General features: G+C 58.1%; 3 protein-coding genes across 3 annotated transcripts in view; 1 reads left to right on the top strand and 2 right to left on the bottom strand.

Annotated features, from left to right (window-relative positions):
* The window catches only part of LOC119105488 (CD109 antigen), a gene marked incomplete in the record, with an annotated part of 25,204 nt that extends 21,104 nt beyond the window's left edge, over window positions 1-4,100 (bottom strand). Inside the window, 5 exon segments of the mRNA XM_037228955.1 lie at window positions 81-151; window positions 600-768; window positions 1,359-1,539; window positions 3,224-3,375; window positions 3,893-4,100. Of these exon segments, the coding sequence (XP_037084850.1) occupies window positions 81-151; window positions 600-768; window positions 1,359-1,539; window positions 3,224-3,357 (555 nt within the window).
* Window positions 4,101-4,419: 319 nt separating this feature from the next.
* On the top strand, window positions 4,420-14,906 carry LOC119106225 (calpain-7). Its single transcript, XM_037229831.1, has 15 exons — window positions 4,420-4,549; window positions 5,261-5,514; window positions 6,529-6,689; window positions 7,106-7,334; window positions 7,511-7,785; window positions 8,688-8,834; window positions 9,543-9,749; window positions 10,249-10,371; window positions 10,710-10,814; window positions 11,349-11,593; window positions 11,907-11,979; window positions 12,728-12,857; window positions 13,138-13,343; window positions 13,862-14,002; window positions 14,424-14,906. The coding sequence occupies exons 2-15, from the start codon at window positions 5,283-5,285 to the stop codon at window positions 14,646-14,648; spliced, it is 2,499 nt and encodes an 832-aa protein (XP_037085726.1). The 5' UTR covers window positions 4,420-4,549; window positions 5,261-5,282; the 3' UTR covers window positions 14,649-14,906.
* A 1,615-nt stretch (window positions 14,907-16,521) lies between these two features.
* LOC119106204 (uncharacterized) lies at window positions 16,522-18,956 on the bottom strand. The gene is made up of 3 exons (XM_037229810.1): window positions 18,694-18,956; window positions 17,560-17,707; window positions 16,522-17,115 (listed from the first exon to the last, which is right to left on the bottom strand). The coding sequence occupies exons 2-3, from the start codon at window positions 17,693-17,695 to the stop codon at window positions 16,937-16,939; spliced, it is 315 nt and encodes a 104-aa protein (XP_037085705.1). The 5' UTR covers window positions 17,696-17,707; window positions 18,694-18,956; the 3' UTR covers window positions 16,522-16,936.
* Between the last annotated feature and the right edge of the window lie 132 nt (window positions 18,957-19,088).

Below are 19,088 nucleotides of genomic sequence, written 5' to 3'. Positions count from 1 at the left end.
AGCATAGTCGCGCGGCGAACAGTGACGTCGGCGTCGAGCTCATCGGACGGCTCGACCCGCTCCGGGGTCACGCTCCTCACCAGCACGAAGATGTCCACTGGGTCGTCGAACGGTCGGAGGCGGTGCGTCAGCAGGATGACCCGGAAACAGGCTGCCGCGCAGAGGGACGCGTCAGCGGGCCGCGCGGGGTCAGTGGCGGCTAGTGTCGACCGCACGAGACAACGCAGCGCTCTCCGCGCGCGCCCGACACGGCGGCTCACACCGACGTGGAGCATCGACGTCACGTGTGGTGGAGGAGGCGATATGGCACGGTTGGCACCAGGCATGGCAGCAAGGAGAGTGGGTGTGAATCAGTAGCCTGCGGTGACACCAGACCTCCCGCTATAGCAGAGCTATGGCATGAACACGATTACAGATTGCGTTTGGATGGCTGCCGCCCTCGTGGGCGTGTCGCGTGGACAGACATCCCCCTCCTCTTGCACGAAATGGGGAGGACGTGGACGAGGCCCTGCAGTCTGGGTGGCGACGAAGCCCTCCATCCAAGAGCCTCCCTTGTCATGGCCTCATGACCTGTGACGCCCTACCCCCCAGGGTCGTACCTCTCTGGTCTCCGTTGTACACGGGCCGGCTGGTCTGGATGAGTATGGTGAGGAAGCGGGCCGAGAAGTGGACGCGCGTCTCGTTGACGAACAGCGTGCCACCCACCGAGCCCGGGTGGTTGCCCTCCACGCGCAGCTGGTAGTTGCCCACCACACTGGTGGTGGGTACCTGACAACAAACGAACAACCGCACATGTCTCACATATGAATATATATAGCGCTACCATGCCTCGAGCATGCTTCCAATCACACCAAAAGCGCATCTTGGAACCACAAGCCAGCTGAAAATACTTGTAAAAAATATGCTGCGGGACTTATCGTTCGACCGTTTTTTTTTGTTGTACTTTCTGTCCACGGCACCTCCAATATTTAGTACTTAAGTTGGGGTCAAGGCATGCGATTGTCCGGGGCCATCCTGCAGGCCCTACATATCGCCAACTTTGAGCAACAGCGCGTCCAGATAGTCCTGCTGGAGGCGGGCGGCGGTGTCGGCCCTGACGCACCTTGAGCAGCAGCGTGTCCAGGTAGCCCTGCTGGAGGCGGGTAGTGGTGTTTGCCCTGACCCACCTTGAGCCTCAGCGTGTCTGAGTAGCCCAACTGGAGGCGGGCGGCGGTGTCGGTCGTGACTCACCTTGAGCAGCGGCGTGTCCGGGTAGCCCTACTGGGGGCGGGTAGCGGTGGTGACCCTGACCCACCTCGAGCAGTAGCGTGTCCAGGTAGTCCTGCTGGAGGCGGGTGGCGGTGTCGGTCGTGACTCACCTTGAGCAGCAGCGTGTCCGGGTAGCCCTGCTGGAGGCGGGCGGTGGCGCTGCTGATCTGCACGCCGTCGCGCAGCAGCGAGGCGCGCGTGTCGACCGCGGAGCGGGCGCGCAGGATGTCCACCATGACGCGGTACACAGTGCCGGGCCGCACCACGTTCGGCGCCAGCACCAGGTACGTGCTGCCGGCACACCGAGGTCAGCCAGGGCCGGCGCCGCGCCGCACCGCCGGGATTAGGGGGCGGACAGTCACTGCTGAACAGCTCCCGTCGTTATGTGTCTACGTCGATGTGCACATGAGCTTGGCAATGCGATGCCATGGCCTTTCAAGGGTAGAAAGCACATGGTCAGACATCTTTCATTGTGGATAACTACCTACCATAATGAGACACAAAATGCAAACAGACTTTGTTACATTTTTCAAAGGAGATGATCTCAGCCTCTGTGAAGAGAGAGAGAGAGAGAGAGAGAGAGAGGAGAGAGAGAGGAGAGAGAGGAGGAGAGAGAGAGAAGGAGGAGAGAGAGAGAGAGAGATAGAGAGGAGAGAGAGAGAGAGGAGAGAGAGAGAGCGAGGAGCGAGAGGGACGAGAGAGAGAGGAGAGCGGAGAGTGAGAGCGAGGGAGAGAGCGAGAGCGAGAGAGAGCGAGAGCGAGAGCGGAGAGAGAGAGAGCGAGAGAGGAGCGAGGTGAGAGCGAGCTGAGAGCGAGAGGAGCGGAGAGCGAGAGCGAGAGCGAGGAGCGAGAGCGAGAGGGGAGCGAGAGCGAGAGGAGGAAGCGAGAGCGAGAGAGCGAGAGCGAGAGCGGAGAGTGAGCGGAGAGAGGAGAGCCGAGGAGAGCGAGAGCGAGAGCGAGAGCGAGAGAGAGAGCGCGGTAGAGAGCGATGAGCGAGAGCGAGAGCGAAGCGCGAGAGCGAGAGCGAGAGCGAGAGCGAGAGCGAGAGCGAGAGCGAGAGCGAGAGCGAGAGCGAGAGCCGAGAGCGAGAGCGAGAGCGAGAGCGGAGCGAGAGCGAGAGCGGAGCGAGAGCGGAGCGGATGATCGAGAGCGAGAGCGAGATGCGAGAGCGAGGAGCGAGAGCGATAGAGAGCGAGAGCTGAGAGCGAGAGCGAGAGCGAGAGCGAGAAGCGAGGAGAGCGAGAGCGAAGAGCGAGAGCGAGAGCGAGAGCGAGGAGAGCGAGAGCGAGAGCGAGAGCGAGAGCGAGAGCGAGAGCGATAGCGAGATGAGAGCGAGAGCGAGAGAAGCGAGAGAGAGATGTATATATATATGTATAATATATATATGTATTATATATATATAGTATATATTATATATATATATATATATATATATATATATATATATATGAGCACAGTTCATGCTTGGCAGAGTTCGTTGTGCAAGCCCTCACTCCAACCATCTGAAATTGCAATTCCATAAAAACAGCAAAATTATGTGGCAATCATTTAACTTGCTGCAAAGCTGGGCACTGTCTATTCTGCCCTCTGACATCACCTGACCTTTGTTGTGACCTCTACCAATGACTGTAGGCATTACCTGTTAATGACAGATAGCCAGCACCTAGTGATTCAAACCCACCCTGCCTCCCATGGGGGGAAGGGCGATTCTGAAGCAGGTAGGCCTTCCGATCAACAGAGCGATCAGGAAATAGTGGCCATATTGGCACAAGTCAGCAGACTGCCAAGTCTCATGCTGCATACCATGATTGACATGGAGCCACCTATGAAGTTGGTTGGTAGCAAACAGTAACAAAAATTTGTTGTCATGTTTCCCATCACTCATAGCAGCTGTGGCTAAGACATGATCACTGCATTCAATCAGCTGGTTAATCAAACTGCCCTCCTGTGACCCAGCTCATCCAGGACCACTCACGGTTCACGGTTGATCCTGATATCTTCATAAGTGTCACTGATCCTATCCACATCAGAGATGGCTTGACTTTCACAGCCAGGCCATGCAGCCCACAGCAGCAGACCAGCTGCCTGAAGTACTGCCCCTGGCTGCATGCTTGAGACTCTGGAACTCTGGAGAAGAGGTACAGCAAGCATGTAAGTCAGCAGCCAGCCACTGTTACAGATAGGGAGATGGTGCCCTCATATGGTCACATCTTGGACAATTAGCAATTAATACTACACTTCATATTGCTGTATAATAAAAATGGCATCACATCACCGCAGAGGTAGTCTAGATCATATAAAATTTGCCAGGTTATTCATGATGAACACGTGTTTATATCAACATGGTCCACTGCTTCAAATAGAAAAGGTCACTTCTGCAAAATCATCTATTTCTACACACATGCGTGGCATGCACCTTTTCACAGCCTGGGCCCCTGGTCAGATAGATACATTGATAAGTATCGTAAACATTAGGTATCCTAGTAGATAGTGGACGCCAGCAGATAGTTAATACCTGATGGGCTCTTCAGAGCCACCAATAACTTTCAATATCCATATCGTCACTGTTTCCAAATTTCGCCCCTCCCCTCCGAGGTACCCTTACGCGTCCTTGGTGCAACCGTCAGGCGTCAGACATACTTACCTACGTAGGTGTCTGGTTTACGTACACCCCAGCCTTGGACTGAACGTTAGCCGCCCATTAAAAACCTCAGCATATACCGGAAACACAAAAATACACAAGATTTCAACAAACAGCTTAAGTAATTTCAAACCCTCGCACGCCAGCCCTGAACGTGAATCACTTATGGTCCGCGTATGTCCTAAGGCTTACGCGCCCGCTCGACTTGTAAACCGAGCCTGTTTGCTTATACTAATATATCTGACGATTTCTCAGCAATTAATGCAAGTTGTTTTATTTTCTAATGTCTTCATATTTGTCACGTAAACATTCATGTGCCTAAGATGGCCATTCAAAAGCTAATTATTAGTCGTGGATATTTCTATTTTTAAGATAAAGTTGTCCAGATTAAAAATGACGTCAACAAATATCATAAACCCGCTTTTAAACACCAAAAATGCTGAGGCGCTGAAGGGGCGTTGTTTTGTATACTGGTGCGCCGTATTGCGGTCTGCGAGTAGTTTTCTTAGGTTTCCGGCCTCACATGATGATATCTGGTTAACGTGTGGACGGGGAATGCAGGAGGATGTGTGATTTCAATGTTGGACGGCGTGCATACAAAGCAGGCCGTGTTAGCATTATGATTTTCTTCCCGTCGTACCAGTGCTAATTCCGACGTCGGTAGGTGTGTGGTGGGAGGTGCATGCGCCCAGATGTTATGGAAATAAGCTGAATTGTGACAAGATGTTAGTTATATTTCATGATGTGTTATTGCAATCAATGGAGAAGATAGTCATTGCTGTCAGTAATGAAGTACAGCATCACATGCTGCATGTATAATAGGCAGGGCTTTTTCAGTGCAATGTTTTGGTCTGTGTAGTGGAGCTAAAGCTGTAAGAAATGTCAGTCTTTTATATGCACTTCTGCCATGTATTGTTGACAACTTTGATGTCCCTGATTCTAGCTTGCCCATATGTTCCCTAGCCTCTGTTGTACTGCAAACTATAGTAGGTCCATGCTCATGAGAACATATATGTGCACGCATGTAGATATAGATGGCATTAAGTGTAGGATATAGAAGAGTGTCATTATCTCACACAAGGCAGTATTTCACGGTTTTAGGTGTAGGAAAACTAATGCACAAATAGTTTCCTTTTCATGCAGCAGATACATAAAATAAGCATTCCTCACCCATTTGTGGCATTGTGCAGCCCAACCAAATGATGTGTCTTCTCTACAAATTACTCTGTTCTAAAATTCTGCTCATGTCCACCATCTGACAAGAGCAGTATATTCCATACTAGTGCACTACAGAAATTGTGGTATGTCTAGTGTCCACTCCTCTGCAGTTACTGCGGTGAAAGACTCACTTTAACCTTGGTATGCTTACAGGCAGGCAGACCTCAGCATCACCATGGCGGCCACAGACAGCACCAATGATGCCAGTGGGCTGTTTGAGCAGGCTGCTCAGCTGGCTGGCCGGGCAGTGGCATTTGACCAGAGTGGCCACCATGAGGCAGCTGTGTACCACTACGTGCAGGCGGCGGGTGCGCTGTTGGAGGCACGCCGTGGTGGCTCGGACATCCCACACCTGGAGAAGCGTGCCAACGACTACCTATCCAGAGCTGAGCAGCTCACAGAAACTGGTACTGATATGGGTCATCTGGCACTGATGCACGCTGCAGACGACACTGCATGGGTAGATGGGGCACGCCCATTGCTGTCACTGCTCAAACTCCGGGGTAGACCAGGCAGAAGGGGCAGGCCCGGTGCTGTCACAGCTCAAACTCTGGGGTGGCCCGGGCAGATGGGGCAGGCCTGTTGTTGTCACAGCTCAAACTCTGAGGTGGCCCGGGAAGATGGGGCAGGCCCGGTGCTGTCACAGCTCAAACTATGGGGTGGCCCAGGCAGATGGGGCAGGCCCGGTGCTGTCACGGCTGAAACTTTCTGGTGCGGGCCAGACAGATGGGACAGGCCCGGTGCTGTCACGGCTCATACTCTGGGGTGGACTGGGCAGCTGGGGCAGGCCGGATGCTGTCACGGCTGAAACTCTCTGGGGTGGCCCGGGCAGATGGGGCAGGCGCGGTGCTGTCACGGCTCAAACTCTGGGGTGGACCAAGCAGATGGGACAGGCCCGGTGCTGTCACGGCTGAAACTCTCTGGGGTGGGCCAGACAGATGGGACAACTCTGGGGTGGCTTGGGCAGATGGGGCGGGCCAGTATTGATATTTTCCTGTCCCGCGGTCTAGGGTTGCGAAATATATATTTTACAGGGCCACATCGTATAACTTAAAGTTTGGGTGGTGCGAATTATAAATAGCTCGCAGATTCACTAGTTTTCAGTCAATTCAAATATAAGACAAGCTACAGCTCACCATCCCAAACCACACCGCAGCTTTGGAATGAATATTATGTGCCAGGTCCCGTCGGAAGCAGGAACAAATATCGGAAAAAGCGGATAGGGAGATATTTTCTGAATGAGCAAAATTCAGCACAATCCAGCATTTTCATAGCGAGGTACCGCGAAGAAACGCCGGCGTCTAGGGCGCCATAGCGTCTGTCCGCCGGTCCTGCCCGCGCCATGGCGTCCGTCCGCCAGTCCTGCCCGCGGCGTTGCGTCTGGCGCGTCCACTTATCGCTGCTCGTTCGCTCGCCGGCAGCCAATCGGGCGGTGCCGACGCCGACGGCGCCGGCCGGCGGCCGGGCAGAGATGGAGAGGGTCTACTTCCTGATGTCGCAGGCGCTCGACGAAGACGAGGCCGGCAACACGCGCGAGGCCGTCGATTTGTACGGTCAGGCGGTGGAGCTCTGCATTAGTGCCGTGAGTCGGACTCATAGTCAGGGGTCAGGGATTCAGGACTCAGTTGAGTGCTTTTGTCTGGGGGCTCGAGTGTCGGCACGTGATAGTGAACGGTTCGCTGCTGTCAGCGTAATAAGGAGATGCGTCTCAGCGGATGACCTTGTCAATGGCTGCTTGTTTTCTTTGGTCCTTGAAAAGGGCGATGTAGATGTTGTTGCGGTGCGTAAAAACATTAGCGCCGTTAGTGCTGGTGTTTTTACGCTTGGAGGTTTGTGGTGTAGACCCACGTTGCGCTGGTCATTTTGGCCTATTATGCGTCGTTTCGAATCAGATGTCATCGCAGGTCTTGCACGGTTCCATTGCGTCCACAAGTGTTGTGACCGCTAGAAGCGAAGGATACCAAGAGCCTCCCCCAGCACGCGGCCCGCTTCCCGCAGAACAAGACCTTCCCGAACACCAAGTTCACGGAGGCGGCGGAGCAGGCACTGGAGCGGGCGGAGCGGCTTAAGGCCTCCCTGGGACCGGACCTGGACATGGCTCCCGCTCCGCCCACCGACCTGCCCGACCTGGACGAGGAGCCGCTGGAGCCGTCCGCGCCACCGCCGGAGCCGGACCGGCGGCAGAGTGGAGCTGGTCCGGTGCCAGCCGCTCGGCCCACGCGTGCAGGTAGGTTATGGGCAGCTACTGTCTGTGCTGTTCAGGAGAGCTCGCTGGTGGCAGGACGTCCGTTCAGTCCACAGCGGTGTCCGAGACGTAACCTGACCTGGGCTGTGGACCTCAGGTCGGACACTGTTCGTCCTGCCCTGACCTGACCTGACCTGGCGGCCGGCCGGTGTGCGCAGGCCGGCCGCCGCTGCACCGCGGCTTCAGTGGCGCCCTGCAGGTGAGCGGCTCGGAGGCCTACAGTCGGGACGAGCTGCGCGTGCTCGCCGCCACCTCGCGCATCAACGACCACGTGTTCGTGCCGTTCATCGCGGCCGACCTGCGCGAACGATTCGCCTCGCCGCTGCCGTTCACCGACCGGGCCGGCCCGCTGGCGCTCTCGCCCAAGCAGCGGCGCGAGTTCCACCGCTGGGCGCGGCCCGACGAGCTCTCCGAGCAGCCCTGCATGATACAGGTAGGGTCCCTCGGCAGCCCTGCAGGATACAGGTACGGTCCCGCGGCAGCCCTGCGTGATACAGGTGCGGTCCGGCGGCAGCCCTGCATGATACAGGTACGGTCCCGCGGCAGCCCTGCAGGATACAGGTACGGTCCCGCGGCAGCCCTGCAGGGTACAGGTACGGTCCCGCGGCAGCCCTGCGTGATACAGGTACGGTCTAGGGCTGGATGCAGGTACGGCCCCGCGGCAGCCCTGCATTATACAGGTACGGTCCCGCGGCAGCCCTGCGTGATACAGGTACGGTCTAGGGCTGGATGCAGGTACGGCCCCGCGGCAGCCCTGCATGATACAGGTACGGTCCCGCGGCAGCCCTGCGTGATACAGGTACGGTCTAGGTCTGGATACAGGTACGGTCCCGCGGCAGCCCTGCGTGATACAGGTACGGTCCCGCGGCAGCCCTGCGTGATACAGGTACGGTCCCGCGGCAGCCCTGCGTGATACAGGTACGGTCCCGCGGCAGCCCTGCGTGATACAGGTACGGTCCCGCGGCAGCCCTGCGTGATACAGGTACGGTCCCGCGGCAGCCCTGCGTGATACAGGTACGGTCCCGCGGCAGCCCTGCGTGATTCAGGTACTGTCCCGGACAGATGCGGGCTCGCTGTCGCGACTGCTCGTCGCGCTAGATGCGCGCTGCCGTGCTCTGGGCCGTTGACTCGCTCCTGGGCAGTGCATGGGCGACTCCTTGCATGCGATGTATCAGTGGCTCACTGTGCGGCCCTGAGCCTCAGGCACTTGTTGCGCGGCGCTGGGTCAGTGACCCGTGTTTGGGCGCTGTGAAGTGAGTGACCCACTACCGGGACTATGGCAATGACTCCGTGCCGCGGCTTGTACCAGTGACCCACCGTCCGTCCTTGCTACAGCGGGTGGACTGCTTTAGTATCAAGCAGACGTGCATTTCGGACTGTTCGTTTGTGGCATCGCTGGCCGTCAGCGCGCTTTACGAGAAGCGCTTCAAGAAGCCCCTAATCACCAGCATCATCTACCCTCAGAACAGGAGCAGGCAGCCGGTTAGTCGTCAGTACTCAGGCTAGGGGCGTCGCCACACGGGTGTACGTTGTGCGGGGTGGCAGCAGGGCGGACTGGGGCTGTAGGTATGTGACGGCTATGTGTATATCATATGCTGGGTGCCAGCAGTACAGTCGGACTCTGGGTAAATCTACAAATTTGGGTAAATGCATATACAAAATGGGTGCATGGGCAAGTGTGTAAATCATCAGTGGCGGACTCTGAGCACAGTGTGGTCGTGCTGGTGCATATTGGTGAGGGGCCGGGACAGCCGTGACACCCGCGGGATGGCGAACTAGCAATGCGTTTAGATAAGACAGCAGTAATGGCCTTGTTCATCGCAGAAAAACCAGGAGAATGGAGATGACATGTTGAGACATGTTGCCGAAATATCAACGCATCTATATCTCCACTCTGTTTTTTTTTTTTAACGTGGAATAAGGCTATTGCCTCTGTCTTATGTATATGCAATATGTTCCTAGCAAATGCACTTAACAACTTACGTAATAGTAGGGCGTTTGCGTGCACGCATCCAATGAGAAATACTAAACATCTATGATATACGGGTGTACGTTTCGATGACGGGTCGACGGTGGTGCTGTGGGCCCACGTACCGGCCAGCTCCAGCTGCGGCGGTGCGGGCCCGCGTACCGGCCAGCCCCAGCTCCAGCGGCGGCGGCCCGCCTGACGCGCCGCCGGACCGCCGCCAGGTGTATAACCCGTGCGGCAAGTACATGGTACGGCTGCACATCAACGGCGTGCCGCGCAAGGTGGTGATTGACGACACGCTGCCAGTGGACCGCCACGGCCGCCTGCTCTGCTCGTACTCGGCCGACCGGCGCGAGCTCTGGGTCTCGCTGCTCGAGAAGGCCTACATGAAGGTCATGGGCGGCTACGACTTTCCCGGCTCCAACAGCGTGAGTAGTGCCGGCGGACTGTGCCTGAGTGACTGCCGGCAGTAGCCGTCTCGCTATGGGACAGACCGGGAGTGGATGTCGTGCCGGTGCTCGTGGCGGCGCTGCGGATTGGCTGCGGCGTGTTCCGGTGTCATTTTTGGAGCGGCTGGAGCGGCTTGCCAGGTGCTGGGCACGGCCGCGCTGGTGGCGCTGTTTGCCAGAGGGTCTTGTGAAGGCTGCTTTTATTGAATCACGTGCTCTGGTAATAATGCGCTACGTAAAGCATCCGCGAATGCTGTTCATTAAGTTGATAGGCGAAGGTTTTGACATGGTCGGTTGTTTAGCCGCGCCGGCAGAGCTAGTCATGCGGGAGCGCCTGCTGCTGCCTCGCGTTTGGCGCCGGTCGGCCTGTGACCTGACCTGCCTTGCCCGCCCAGTGACTCCCGAACGGCCGCTGACGGTGCGCCGGCCGACCTGACCTGACCTGACCTGACCTGACCTGACCTCGTCCCGCCGGCAGAACATCGACCTGTACGCGCTGACGGGCTGGATCCCAGAGCGGCAGGCTATCCGGCCAGGCGAGGCCGAGTTTGACGAGGACGCCGTGTTCCGGCGGCTGCACGACTGTCACCAGCGCGGCCAGGTCAGCAGGCCGGCGGGGGCGCCGCGGCCTCGAGGCTCAGCCGCGCTGGCCCGCGCGCCGTGGTCGGGGAGTCAGGGTCCGGGACGGTAAGCGGGGACGTGCCGCTGTAGCCCCAAGCCGCGCCGACATACGGCATGGTCGCTGATCGCCAACTGCAGGAGAGGTTTTGAAGCGCACGCAGCCCTACGGCTGTCGTCGCTGTCCTGTGGCGGTCTCGTGGAAGTGAGTTCGTAGTCCAGTACGTGGTGTAGCCAGCGGCGGGCCCTGCGTCGATGAGGTCGGCGCGTCGCGTGTTCGGGCGTGGCAGGCGGCTGGACGCAGAACGTACCGCCCGGCAGGTGCTGATCACGGTGGCGACAGGGGACCTGCCGGAGGAGAAGGCCGAGCGGGCCGGCCTCGTGCCCACGCACGCCTACGCCGTGCTCGACGTGCGCGAGGTCCAGGTCAGTCGGGGTCACCGCGCCTGTGGAGCGCGGCGTGCTCACGTGTCGGCCGCCGCTTGCCGAAGCGCACACCGTCTGCCATCGCGATATGTGTTGTCGAAACGCGCCGCGTGGGGTGTTTGCTATCCCGTAATATCCGCGTTTCATTCGTCAGTTGGTATTCTGTCCTCCTCAGTGTTAGGCCCATTACAGCTAATCGGACCCCGCACTGCATCTGCAAAAGAGCATGTCAAGATTATCCTTCCTTTATGTGAAGTATTTATCAAAGCACTGGCCATTGCCGAATGATCAAGGCCCGTTTGCTAGTTGTGCGTATTTAAGTTTCGTTTTGTTGTACGCCTTAAAAAGTCTCCAATAAGTTCCGCCGATGCTTGCCGTGCGTTTCCACTAGAGTTCAGTCTCTGACGGCGGCACACGGCGGGGCAGTTCAGGTTCTGAACGCTTCTGACAAGCGTCGGTCTCACTGGGCGTCGGCACGGTGGCGCGCCGCTGCGCTGACCCGACCCACCAGCAGTAGCACTCCGACGCCGGCAGGGCAAGCGGCTGCTGCTGCTGAAGAACCCGTGGTCGCACCTGCGCTGGAAGGGCAACTACTCGGAGATGGACCAGCGCCACTGGACACCGGCGCTGCGCCAAGCGCTCAGCTACGACCCGCAGTCGGCGCAGCAGTTCGACAACGGCGTGTTCTGGATCGACTACGAGAGTCTCGTGCGCTTCTTCGACGTGTTCTACATGAGCTGGAACCCTCAGGTGTTCTCGCACACGTTCGCCCACCACCAGTGAGTGAGAGGGTGTTGCCGGAGGACGGCGGGACGCCTCCTGGCCTCCCCTTGATCAGTCGCCTGGCACGCGCCTGCTGCCTTGGCCCTGGGTGCCGGGGGGGGGGGGGGGGGGGGCCGCGGTCAGCAGCTCGCGCCAGCTGCTACGCCTACTAGAAGTGGTGTGTATACCCCCCCCCCCCCCCCGTGCCTGCCTTACTGGTTCGTTGTACGGCCAGCGGCGCGTATTGGCAGTCCTGGGCGGTCCCGAGTCCGTACTTGGTACCGATAAGCGCGGCGGCGTCGCAGTCACTGGAGGCATGTGGCTTTGCAGGACGTGGCTGGCCGGCCTCGGACCCATCCGGGACATGTACAACATCGGAGAAAACCCGCAGTACCGTCTGGAGGTGAGCTGGCGTCCAGGACTCGTCTGTCGCTGCCGCTTAGGTGGCCGTATATGTCGGACGATCATCACATCTTGTCAGATTTGTGCTTATCTGGAGCTGTGCCATCGCAAAATCACACTGTGGTTGCGTGCGCACAGTAACTATTCCCAGTTGCAGCAACTGATCAACGAAATAAATGTTGGAACGCCTAATATCTATGTCGCGTCTAATGCGTGACATCGTTTAAAACGACCCATGCAGTCTTGTTTGTCTTTTTTAACCTCACCTTGACCTGTGACCCCATACTGACCTGTGATGGACACCACTCCGATCTGTATGCGACCTCACTCTGACCCATCTGCGACCCCACACTGATGTCTGACTCTGCACTGATGTGTATGTGACCCTACACTGACCTGTGTGTGACCTCACACTGACTAATGTGACCCCATACTGGTCTGTACTTGACCCCACATAGACCTTTGATAGACCCCCACTCTGACCTGTGTGGCCCCACACTGATCTGTCTGACCCCACATTGACCTGTATGTGACCCACACTGACCTGTCTGTGACCCCATACTGGCTTGTCTGACACCACACTAACCTGTGACCTTACTCTGACCTGACTGTGACCCCACACTGATCTGTCTGACCCCACATTGACCTGAATATGACCCCACACTGACCTGTGTGACCTCACACTGTCCTGTTTGCGACCCCACACTGGCCCGGCCGTGACCCGTACTGACCTGACTGTGTGTGGCCAGGTGCGCGGCCCCACCGTGGTCTGGGTGCTGCTGAGCCGCCACATCACCGAGATCGAGGACTTCCGCAACAACAAGGAGTACATTACCGTGGCCGTCTACCGCACCGACGGCCGCAGAGTCTTCTACCCCAGTGAGTTGATTCGGACAGGGTCGGACCCCGTGATCGAGTCGGGCCGAGGCGGAGCAACAGGCGTCGCGCCGCCGCTGAACGGGGTCGACAGGACACTCGAGGTTCCTGCGGCATTGGAAAATCGAGGTGGTATGGTGATCGAGCAGTGCATTCTGGTGGGCATCTTTTGATGTTTTGTGGCGCTGCGCGGCGGCCGCGCAGCGTCGGGCCGGGCGACCGCGGGTCCGCCGCCGCCGGCGCCGGCACCGTCCGGCGTGACGACGCCCACCTGACGCTGCAGACGAGCCCGAGCCGTACATGGAGGGCGTGCGCATCAACTCGCCGCACTACCTCTGCAAGCTGACGCTGAAGGAGGCCAGCATGTACACCTTCACCTTCGTCATCGCGCAGTACGAGAAGCTCAACACCATCCACTACACGCTGCGGGCATACAGCGCCAGCGCCTTCTCCTTGAAGAGGGTCCCGTACCTACCCACCCAGCATTCGGTAAGAGGCGAACTTTTCGTAGCAATGTAGACATGTTTTGTGGGTGTTGCTGGTTGATAAATGGCATCAATTCACCTCCTTTGCACCGTATCAGCCTTACATGTTCGACCTCGTGCACGATGATTGTGTTGGTAAGAATCAACTTGGTGCAAAGAACGGTGCTGTCCCCGGAGTTCGGTTGGTAAAGCGTCGGTCTACCGCCGTTCGCACGATGGCAGAAGGTGCAACAAGACCGCGCAAAAAAGATTGATACAAAGCTGACGTGACGCTCGTGGTTTCGTCCAAGTCACGGCTGGCGACGGGGTCAGACTGGCCGTGTTAGTGCGCCACATAGCGGTATCAAGATGCTCCACAATACTGGTGAGAAGGCTAAGGCGAGAAGTCTGCGGACCTCGGGTCACCGCAGTGGGGTGGCGTGGTTGTCTCTCCGCTTGTCTCGTCAGGCGTGCGGCTGTCGGCGCGTTGTGTGGGCGTCTTGCGTGACGAGTGACGGGTGACGGATGACGGCGCCGCCCCAGGTGACGGGCGAGTGGCGGGGCGTGACTGCCGGCGGCTGCACCAACCACCCACACACCTACCCCAACAACCCGGTGTACCAGCTGCGCCTGCCGGCCGCGGCCAGCCTCACGCTCCAGCTGAAGGGGCCGCGCGTTTACCAGGTACGCTCGCGCGGCCGGGCCCGACGGACGCTTAGTCGCGCTGCCCAAATGGTCTGTTCGCGCCCAGCTGATGGATAAAGAAATGACGGAATGGTTCGGCTGTTGAACCCGCTCTGGTTTATTGTTTCAGGTCAGGCTGTGCGGCTTATATTGTAACGCAACTATTAGTTGTTCTGAATTTTTTTCACTTATCTTAAAGCATTTAATTGTGTTGACGAAAGGATCGATGTCAGAACCGTAAGGTGTCATGAATTAATTGCATTGGCATAAGCGCCAGTTGCTGTCAAACACGAATACGTACTGTGCATGTAGCGTGTGCAGCGCCGTGGTTCTAGTACGGAGCCAACCTCTCTCGCTGTTCGCCGCAGAACCCTATACAATATCTTGCCTCATTCTCACCCATTCTCACACCCACTCTCAGATGGGTGTGGACATCACGTGCGTGGAGGCCAACCCAGAGTCGCCGGGCTACTTCCGCCGCCAGAGCTCGGGCTCGTACCGCTCTGGTTTCGTCGTGTTGGCGCTGGAGAACGTGCCACGCGGCACGTACAACATCGTGCCCAGCACGTACATGCCCGGCCAGGAGGGGCCGTTCATCCTCAGCCTGTTGGCGGCCGAGCCGGCCCAGCTGGCCAGGATCAAGTAGGCGCGTCGCTGGCGTGGCGGCGCTGTCGCCGCTTGAGGATAGCCGGGACACGACACCGGTCGGACCGCGCTGCCGCTGACGAGGCTTCATTACTGCTGTCGGGACGATGACGTCATTCATCCGGGGACGGCGGCACGTCGCCCCTGTGACGACCCGCGAGACGCGCAGAGCTGGGATGACGCACGCGCTTGGGAGCCGTCGTCGCTGCCCCCTTGACGCTGCGTTGCCCCCGTTGGCAACCCTCATGCCACAGCATGGCCCGGGCGGCGCGCTCGCTTCGGTGACGCCAGCGCTGCCGCCGCCGCCGGCGTGCTGTCCTGGCGGTCGGAGGCGTGCCGCGGGCGGTGCCGGCCGAGTCGCCTGCTCCGGCGACGGCTCGGCTGCCGTCTGTGATAGCCGGACGCCGGCGCCGTGTTGGCGGTGACCGCGCGCGTCTCGAGCCCGTGCGGTATCGGATGGCGCCCCGTCATGGCCCTTGTGGCGCTGGGTGTTCCCCGGCGCTGCTGAGACGAGTTGACACCCGCACAGGTGCAATCTGTTCAGTACATTCGTCACGTCCTTTGGAGTGCTAGGTGAATCGTGCGAAAAGGTGCGCCTCGCACATGTTGAAGATGCGTGCCTTCTCTGTGTTGTAGTGAGAGTTATGAACATAGCGTTGGACGTGTGTTTGATGCATTGTTTCAATCCCCATGAGCCTGCCCTTGGATATTGTTATGACTGGGTATCTGGTGCTGCTGTTGGAGCCGTAAACGGTTTGTAGTTTTGCGAGTATATCGTCAGTCTGTTACTTGAGCTGTGCTGGGAATGTCGCGGTTCTGTCCTGCTTGGGTTCAGCGCTTAAAACTGTGTGATACGACAGAGGGGCTGCTATGCCTATATTTTATTTTCACAGCTTAGCCCTGAATAAATAAATGAAGTACAGTAGGCGGTGCATTTTTCGTGAATGACGGCGGACCACCAACAGCCCCGCACCTGTCCGGCGTGTTTTCGGGAGTTGTTCTTGGGGCGGGTACCGGCCTACTCATGGCTGGGCTGACTACGTGACTGACTACCCTCCCTGTCTGTTCCGCTTCGCTTCCTTCTGTTCACCCCAGTGAGGCGAAACCACATTTCAAGCTGCAAGCGGTCTCCGCCAGGCGATGGGCAACGTGACACGCCATGCGAAGAAGGTCGTGTGAACAATTATTCCACCCGTGACACTAATACGTCGTCATAATTTCTCCGTGATGTCGATGCCTCGTCTTATTTCTTACGTGCTACTAATACCTGGTCTCAACTTCTTCCGTAAGATCTATGGAGAAAACTGTAGGTGACTTTCATTCACGCTGCGGTGTGCGTGCTGCGTGCGTGCGTGCGTGCACGCACGCTCGCGCGCGCGCGCGCGCGTGTGTGTGTCTGTCTGTTTTGGCGTAACGTTACTGTGAGCGTGCGTGCGGAAAAGAGCGTGCCCAGGCGTTGCTGTAAACGCGCGGTGAGGGCGCTGTCTGCGTGCAATTATCTCACGAGTTAGTTGACCTTTTTCGGAACGCATTACGACCTATTCCACGTCGGATGCCGAGCGCCGCAGGCTATCTTTGTCGGTGATGTGCGCCAGGCGTGCGACAACCGCGGCAAATCGGTTTAAGATATCCTGTGGTGCGTAGCGTAGTAAGACCATTAATGCGGATGGCCTGATACATGGCCTCGACGAGACTCAAGCCTTTTTCAGCTGCTGATTCTGGTGGTAAACGGCTAATTTAAAGCCCCAACAGTTTTAATATGACAGCACGAAATATGGCAAACCCAACAAACAGCGTCTTCAATCCTTTACAGCAGATTGCAATCGCGAGGTCGCGCAGATTGTTTGCATGGGTAACGGTAACACAAGACGAGCGTTACATGTCATTATGTATTGCTGACTCGCTACAGGCTCATATCTTCAAAACCGGGAATCTCGAGACTCACTGCATCACGTGCACAGTACACAGCATGGCCGCTGGGGTTAGGTAGTCCCTCGAGCCCGCACCGGCTCCCTCGCACGCGTACATGCGCCATAGGGCGCAGCCATCTTGGGCCAGCTGACTGCACTCCCCCGACGCGACGTTATTTAAATTGCTATCAAAACATGCTTAGGTACGGGAAAGTGTGAATATTTGTGTGCTCACGTGTACGGCTGGTTCACTCTCGCCTCTCGCGCTCTCCCTCTATTGTACTAGTGGCGGCCCGGTCCGTTTCGGCTCCGGAGCTGAGGCGGGGGGGGGGGGGGGGGGGCTGTGTGGGTGGGGCGTGCAGGACGGCAGTCACAGCCATCACCGGCTGCCGGCCGCGCCCTCGCCGGCCGACCAGCTCGGAAGCCGGTCCAGGAAGTCGAACCTGGCCAACGCCTCGCGTTCCTGGGGTCCGTAGCGGAAGAAGAACTCTGGCCGGTTGATGATTGGTGGACGGAAGACAGGGGTGTAGCGAATGGCTCCATCTTTTCGCCGTGAGACTGGAAACATCGCGGATTGGTCACACCATTTCGTGGAGGCGACATGCGCGGGAACGGTATGCGGAGGTCGGCACGCGCACACCACGAAAAGCCCGCCCCACTGACGATCAGCTTTTCTCTCATAAGTTTTCGAGCATCACGCTTCGCGACGTTGTCTGACCACTCGATTTTAGCAACTCTCATGTCGTGCGCCACCAAACCTGACGCCGACAAAGCACCGCACCAATGTCACAGCAGCACCAAGGTCCACCAACATGATAATGATTATCACTGAACCGCTATGAAAACAGGAGAAGAGACAGTACTTCTCAACTCTTCCTCTCACAGTAATCAGGAGAAATGAGAGATAGATGCTTTTAATTACAATTTCCAATAAAAATTGCTTACATGAACGGATAAGGACAAAACGGTAAACACATTTCCGATCGGAACCCCACCACCCACCTTGCTTTCTTCTGCGTGCCTGGTGCACCCACTTGAGGTGCTGATACTCGCTGGCTGTCCGCGGCGTGACGTCACTCTCGCTGTCCGACGAGGACGAATCGGAGGAGTCGCGCGCCGCCAGCATGACGTCATACATCTTCGACCGAGCCTGCGAGGACCGGGCGTTGGTCAGCTCGAGCCGGGCCGGTCGGGCCCGTTACCCGCAGCCCAGCGTGGCACCGCGATTTCAGCTGGGGTGATCGGGGCGGGGGGCGCGGGAATATTGGCGCTCTAAGACGGCCAAACGATGATTTCGGGGATAACCGCTGAACCAGCAGGGTTGCCACTACCAACAGAGTGATACAAGCGCAAGGATTCCGGTGTACGCAGTCATCTGTCCCGCTGCCACCGCGACACCCCCGCACACATCGCTGCCTCGTGAACAGTCAGCGAGGGAGAGAGGAGCCGACTGCCTGTGGCCTCTGTCGGCCCGTTGGCAGACTCGTACATCTGCTGGCGAATTTAAAAAAAAAAACATGCAGACATCGTTCTGGAGTTCCGCTATGGCAAATCAAAACAACATAGTAACTTGCATTATTAATGGAAGCGTCTATAAGTCGATATGACATTGAAACTTTGTGCGGATCCCCATCGACGGCTTGGGTCAATGGCTAGTTTCAGCTAGCGTCCCTGCAGGCCCAAATACAAACAAAATATGCACGCCCGCGCCCACGTCTGCAGTCCTTAAACGTCACAGCAGGATGAGTTGTGAAGCTCAGTCATTTAGATGGCCAGGCCCAAATCCTGTTGTCATGTCTGAGCTATCCTTGTACGGACGGGTCCAACGCGTCCGATTTCAAATCTCGCTAGACATCCCGGGCCTAACTTGGCAAAGTAAAAGTGGCCCGACATGACCAGTGGCAGTGTCGTGCACAGGACTACGACGGCAGGGTTTATCACTTAGGCATCGCACTTTCTCCACGGCGTCCACGACAAGTCAGATCCACGACAGGATGCACTTTCAGCCTGATTGCGAACAGCCCGTCTTTATTTGTGCCGTCATGCCTAATTGAATCCCGCCGACCGCACTGGCACGCCACACCCAGCAAGCGGCAGCGGCTTGCTGGGTCGCAAAAGCCACGCGGCCGACCTCACCTGTAAGTCGCGCAGGTCCACCGGCCGGTCAAGACGCACCCAGCCGGTGTCGGAGCCCTCGCGGCGATGGCGCGGCTCGGGCGGCGGCGGCGCCTCCTGCACCTCGCGCGCCGACAGGCGCTTCAGCTCGTCCAGCAGCTGGCGGCTGGTGGCGCGCCGGTGGAAGCTAGTCACGTCGCCCTCGGAGACGATCAGCGGACTCGCCGGGGCGCGGCACGCGTCCGCGATCTCGGCCGGCTCGCTGACGGCGCGCACCAGCTCGGCACGCGCGCCGGCCGCCTCGCGCGAGTCGGTCGAGCGCGAGCCGCGAAGACGCGGGATGCGCGAGCCGAGCCGGGCCGGCGCGGCGGCGGCGCGCGACGGTGGCGTGCGCGCCGGCGCTGACTGCGCGCCGC

The sequence above is a fragment of the Pollicipes pollicipes genome, unplaced genomic scaffold, assembly GCF_011947565.3.
Source record: "Pollicipes pollicipes isolate AB1234 unplaced genomic scaffold, Ppol_2.1 Scaffold_6138;HRSCAF=7277_pilon_pilon_pilon, whole genome shotgun sequence".
NCBI classification, from domain to species: Eukaryota; Metazoa; Arthropoda; class Thecostraca; order Pollicipedomorpha; family Pollicipedidae; genus Pollicipes; species Pollicipes pollicipes.
Note: the sequence above shows the minus strand (reverse complement) of the source record. Positions and strands in the feature narration are given on the sequence as shown.

What these genes read in the sequence shown, in the direction of transcription:
- LOC119106225 (XM_037229831.1), top strand. Translation starts at nt 5,283, where the DNA reads ATGGCGGCCACAGACAGCACCAATGATGCCAGTGGGCTGTTTGAGCAG. An exon ending in CCGCAGAGTCTTCTACCCCA is followed by an intron (nt 12,858 to 13,137) that starts GTGAGTTGATTC and finishes CTGACGCTGCAG; the next exon opens with ACGAGCCCGAGCCGTACATG. An exon ending in ACCTACCCACCCAGCATTCG is followed by an intron (nt 13,344 to 13,861) that starts GTAAGAGGCGAA and finishes GCGCCGCCCCAG; the next exon opens with GTGACGGGCGAGTGGCGGGG.
- LOC119106204 (XM_037229810.1), bottom strand. Translation starts at nt 17,695, where the DNA reads ATGTATGACGTCATGCTGGCGGCGCGCGACTCCTCCGATTCGTCCTCG. An exon ending in GGCACGCAGAAGAAAGCAAG is followed by an intron (nt 17,116 to 17,559) that starts GTGGGTGGTGGG and finishes CGATGTTTCCAG; the next exon opens with TCTCACGGCGAAAAGATGGA.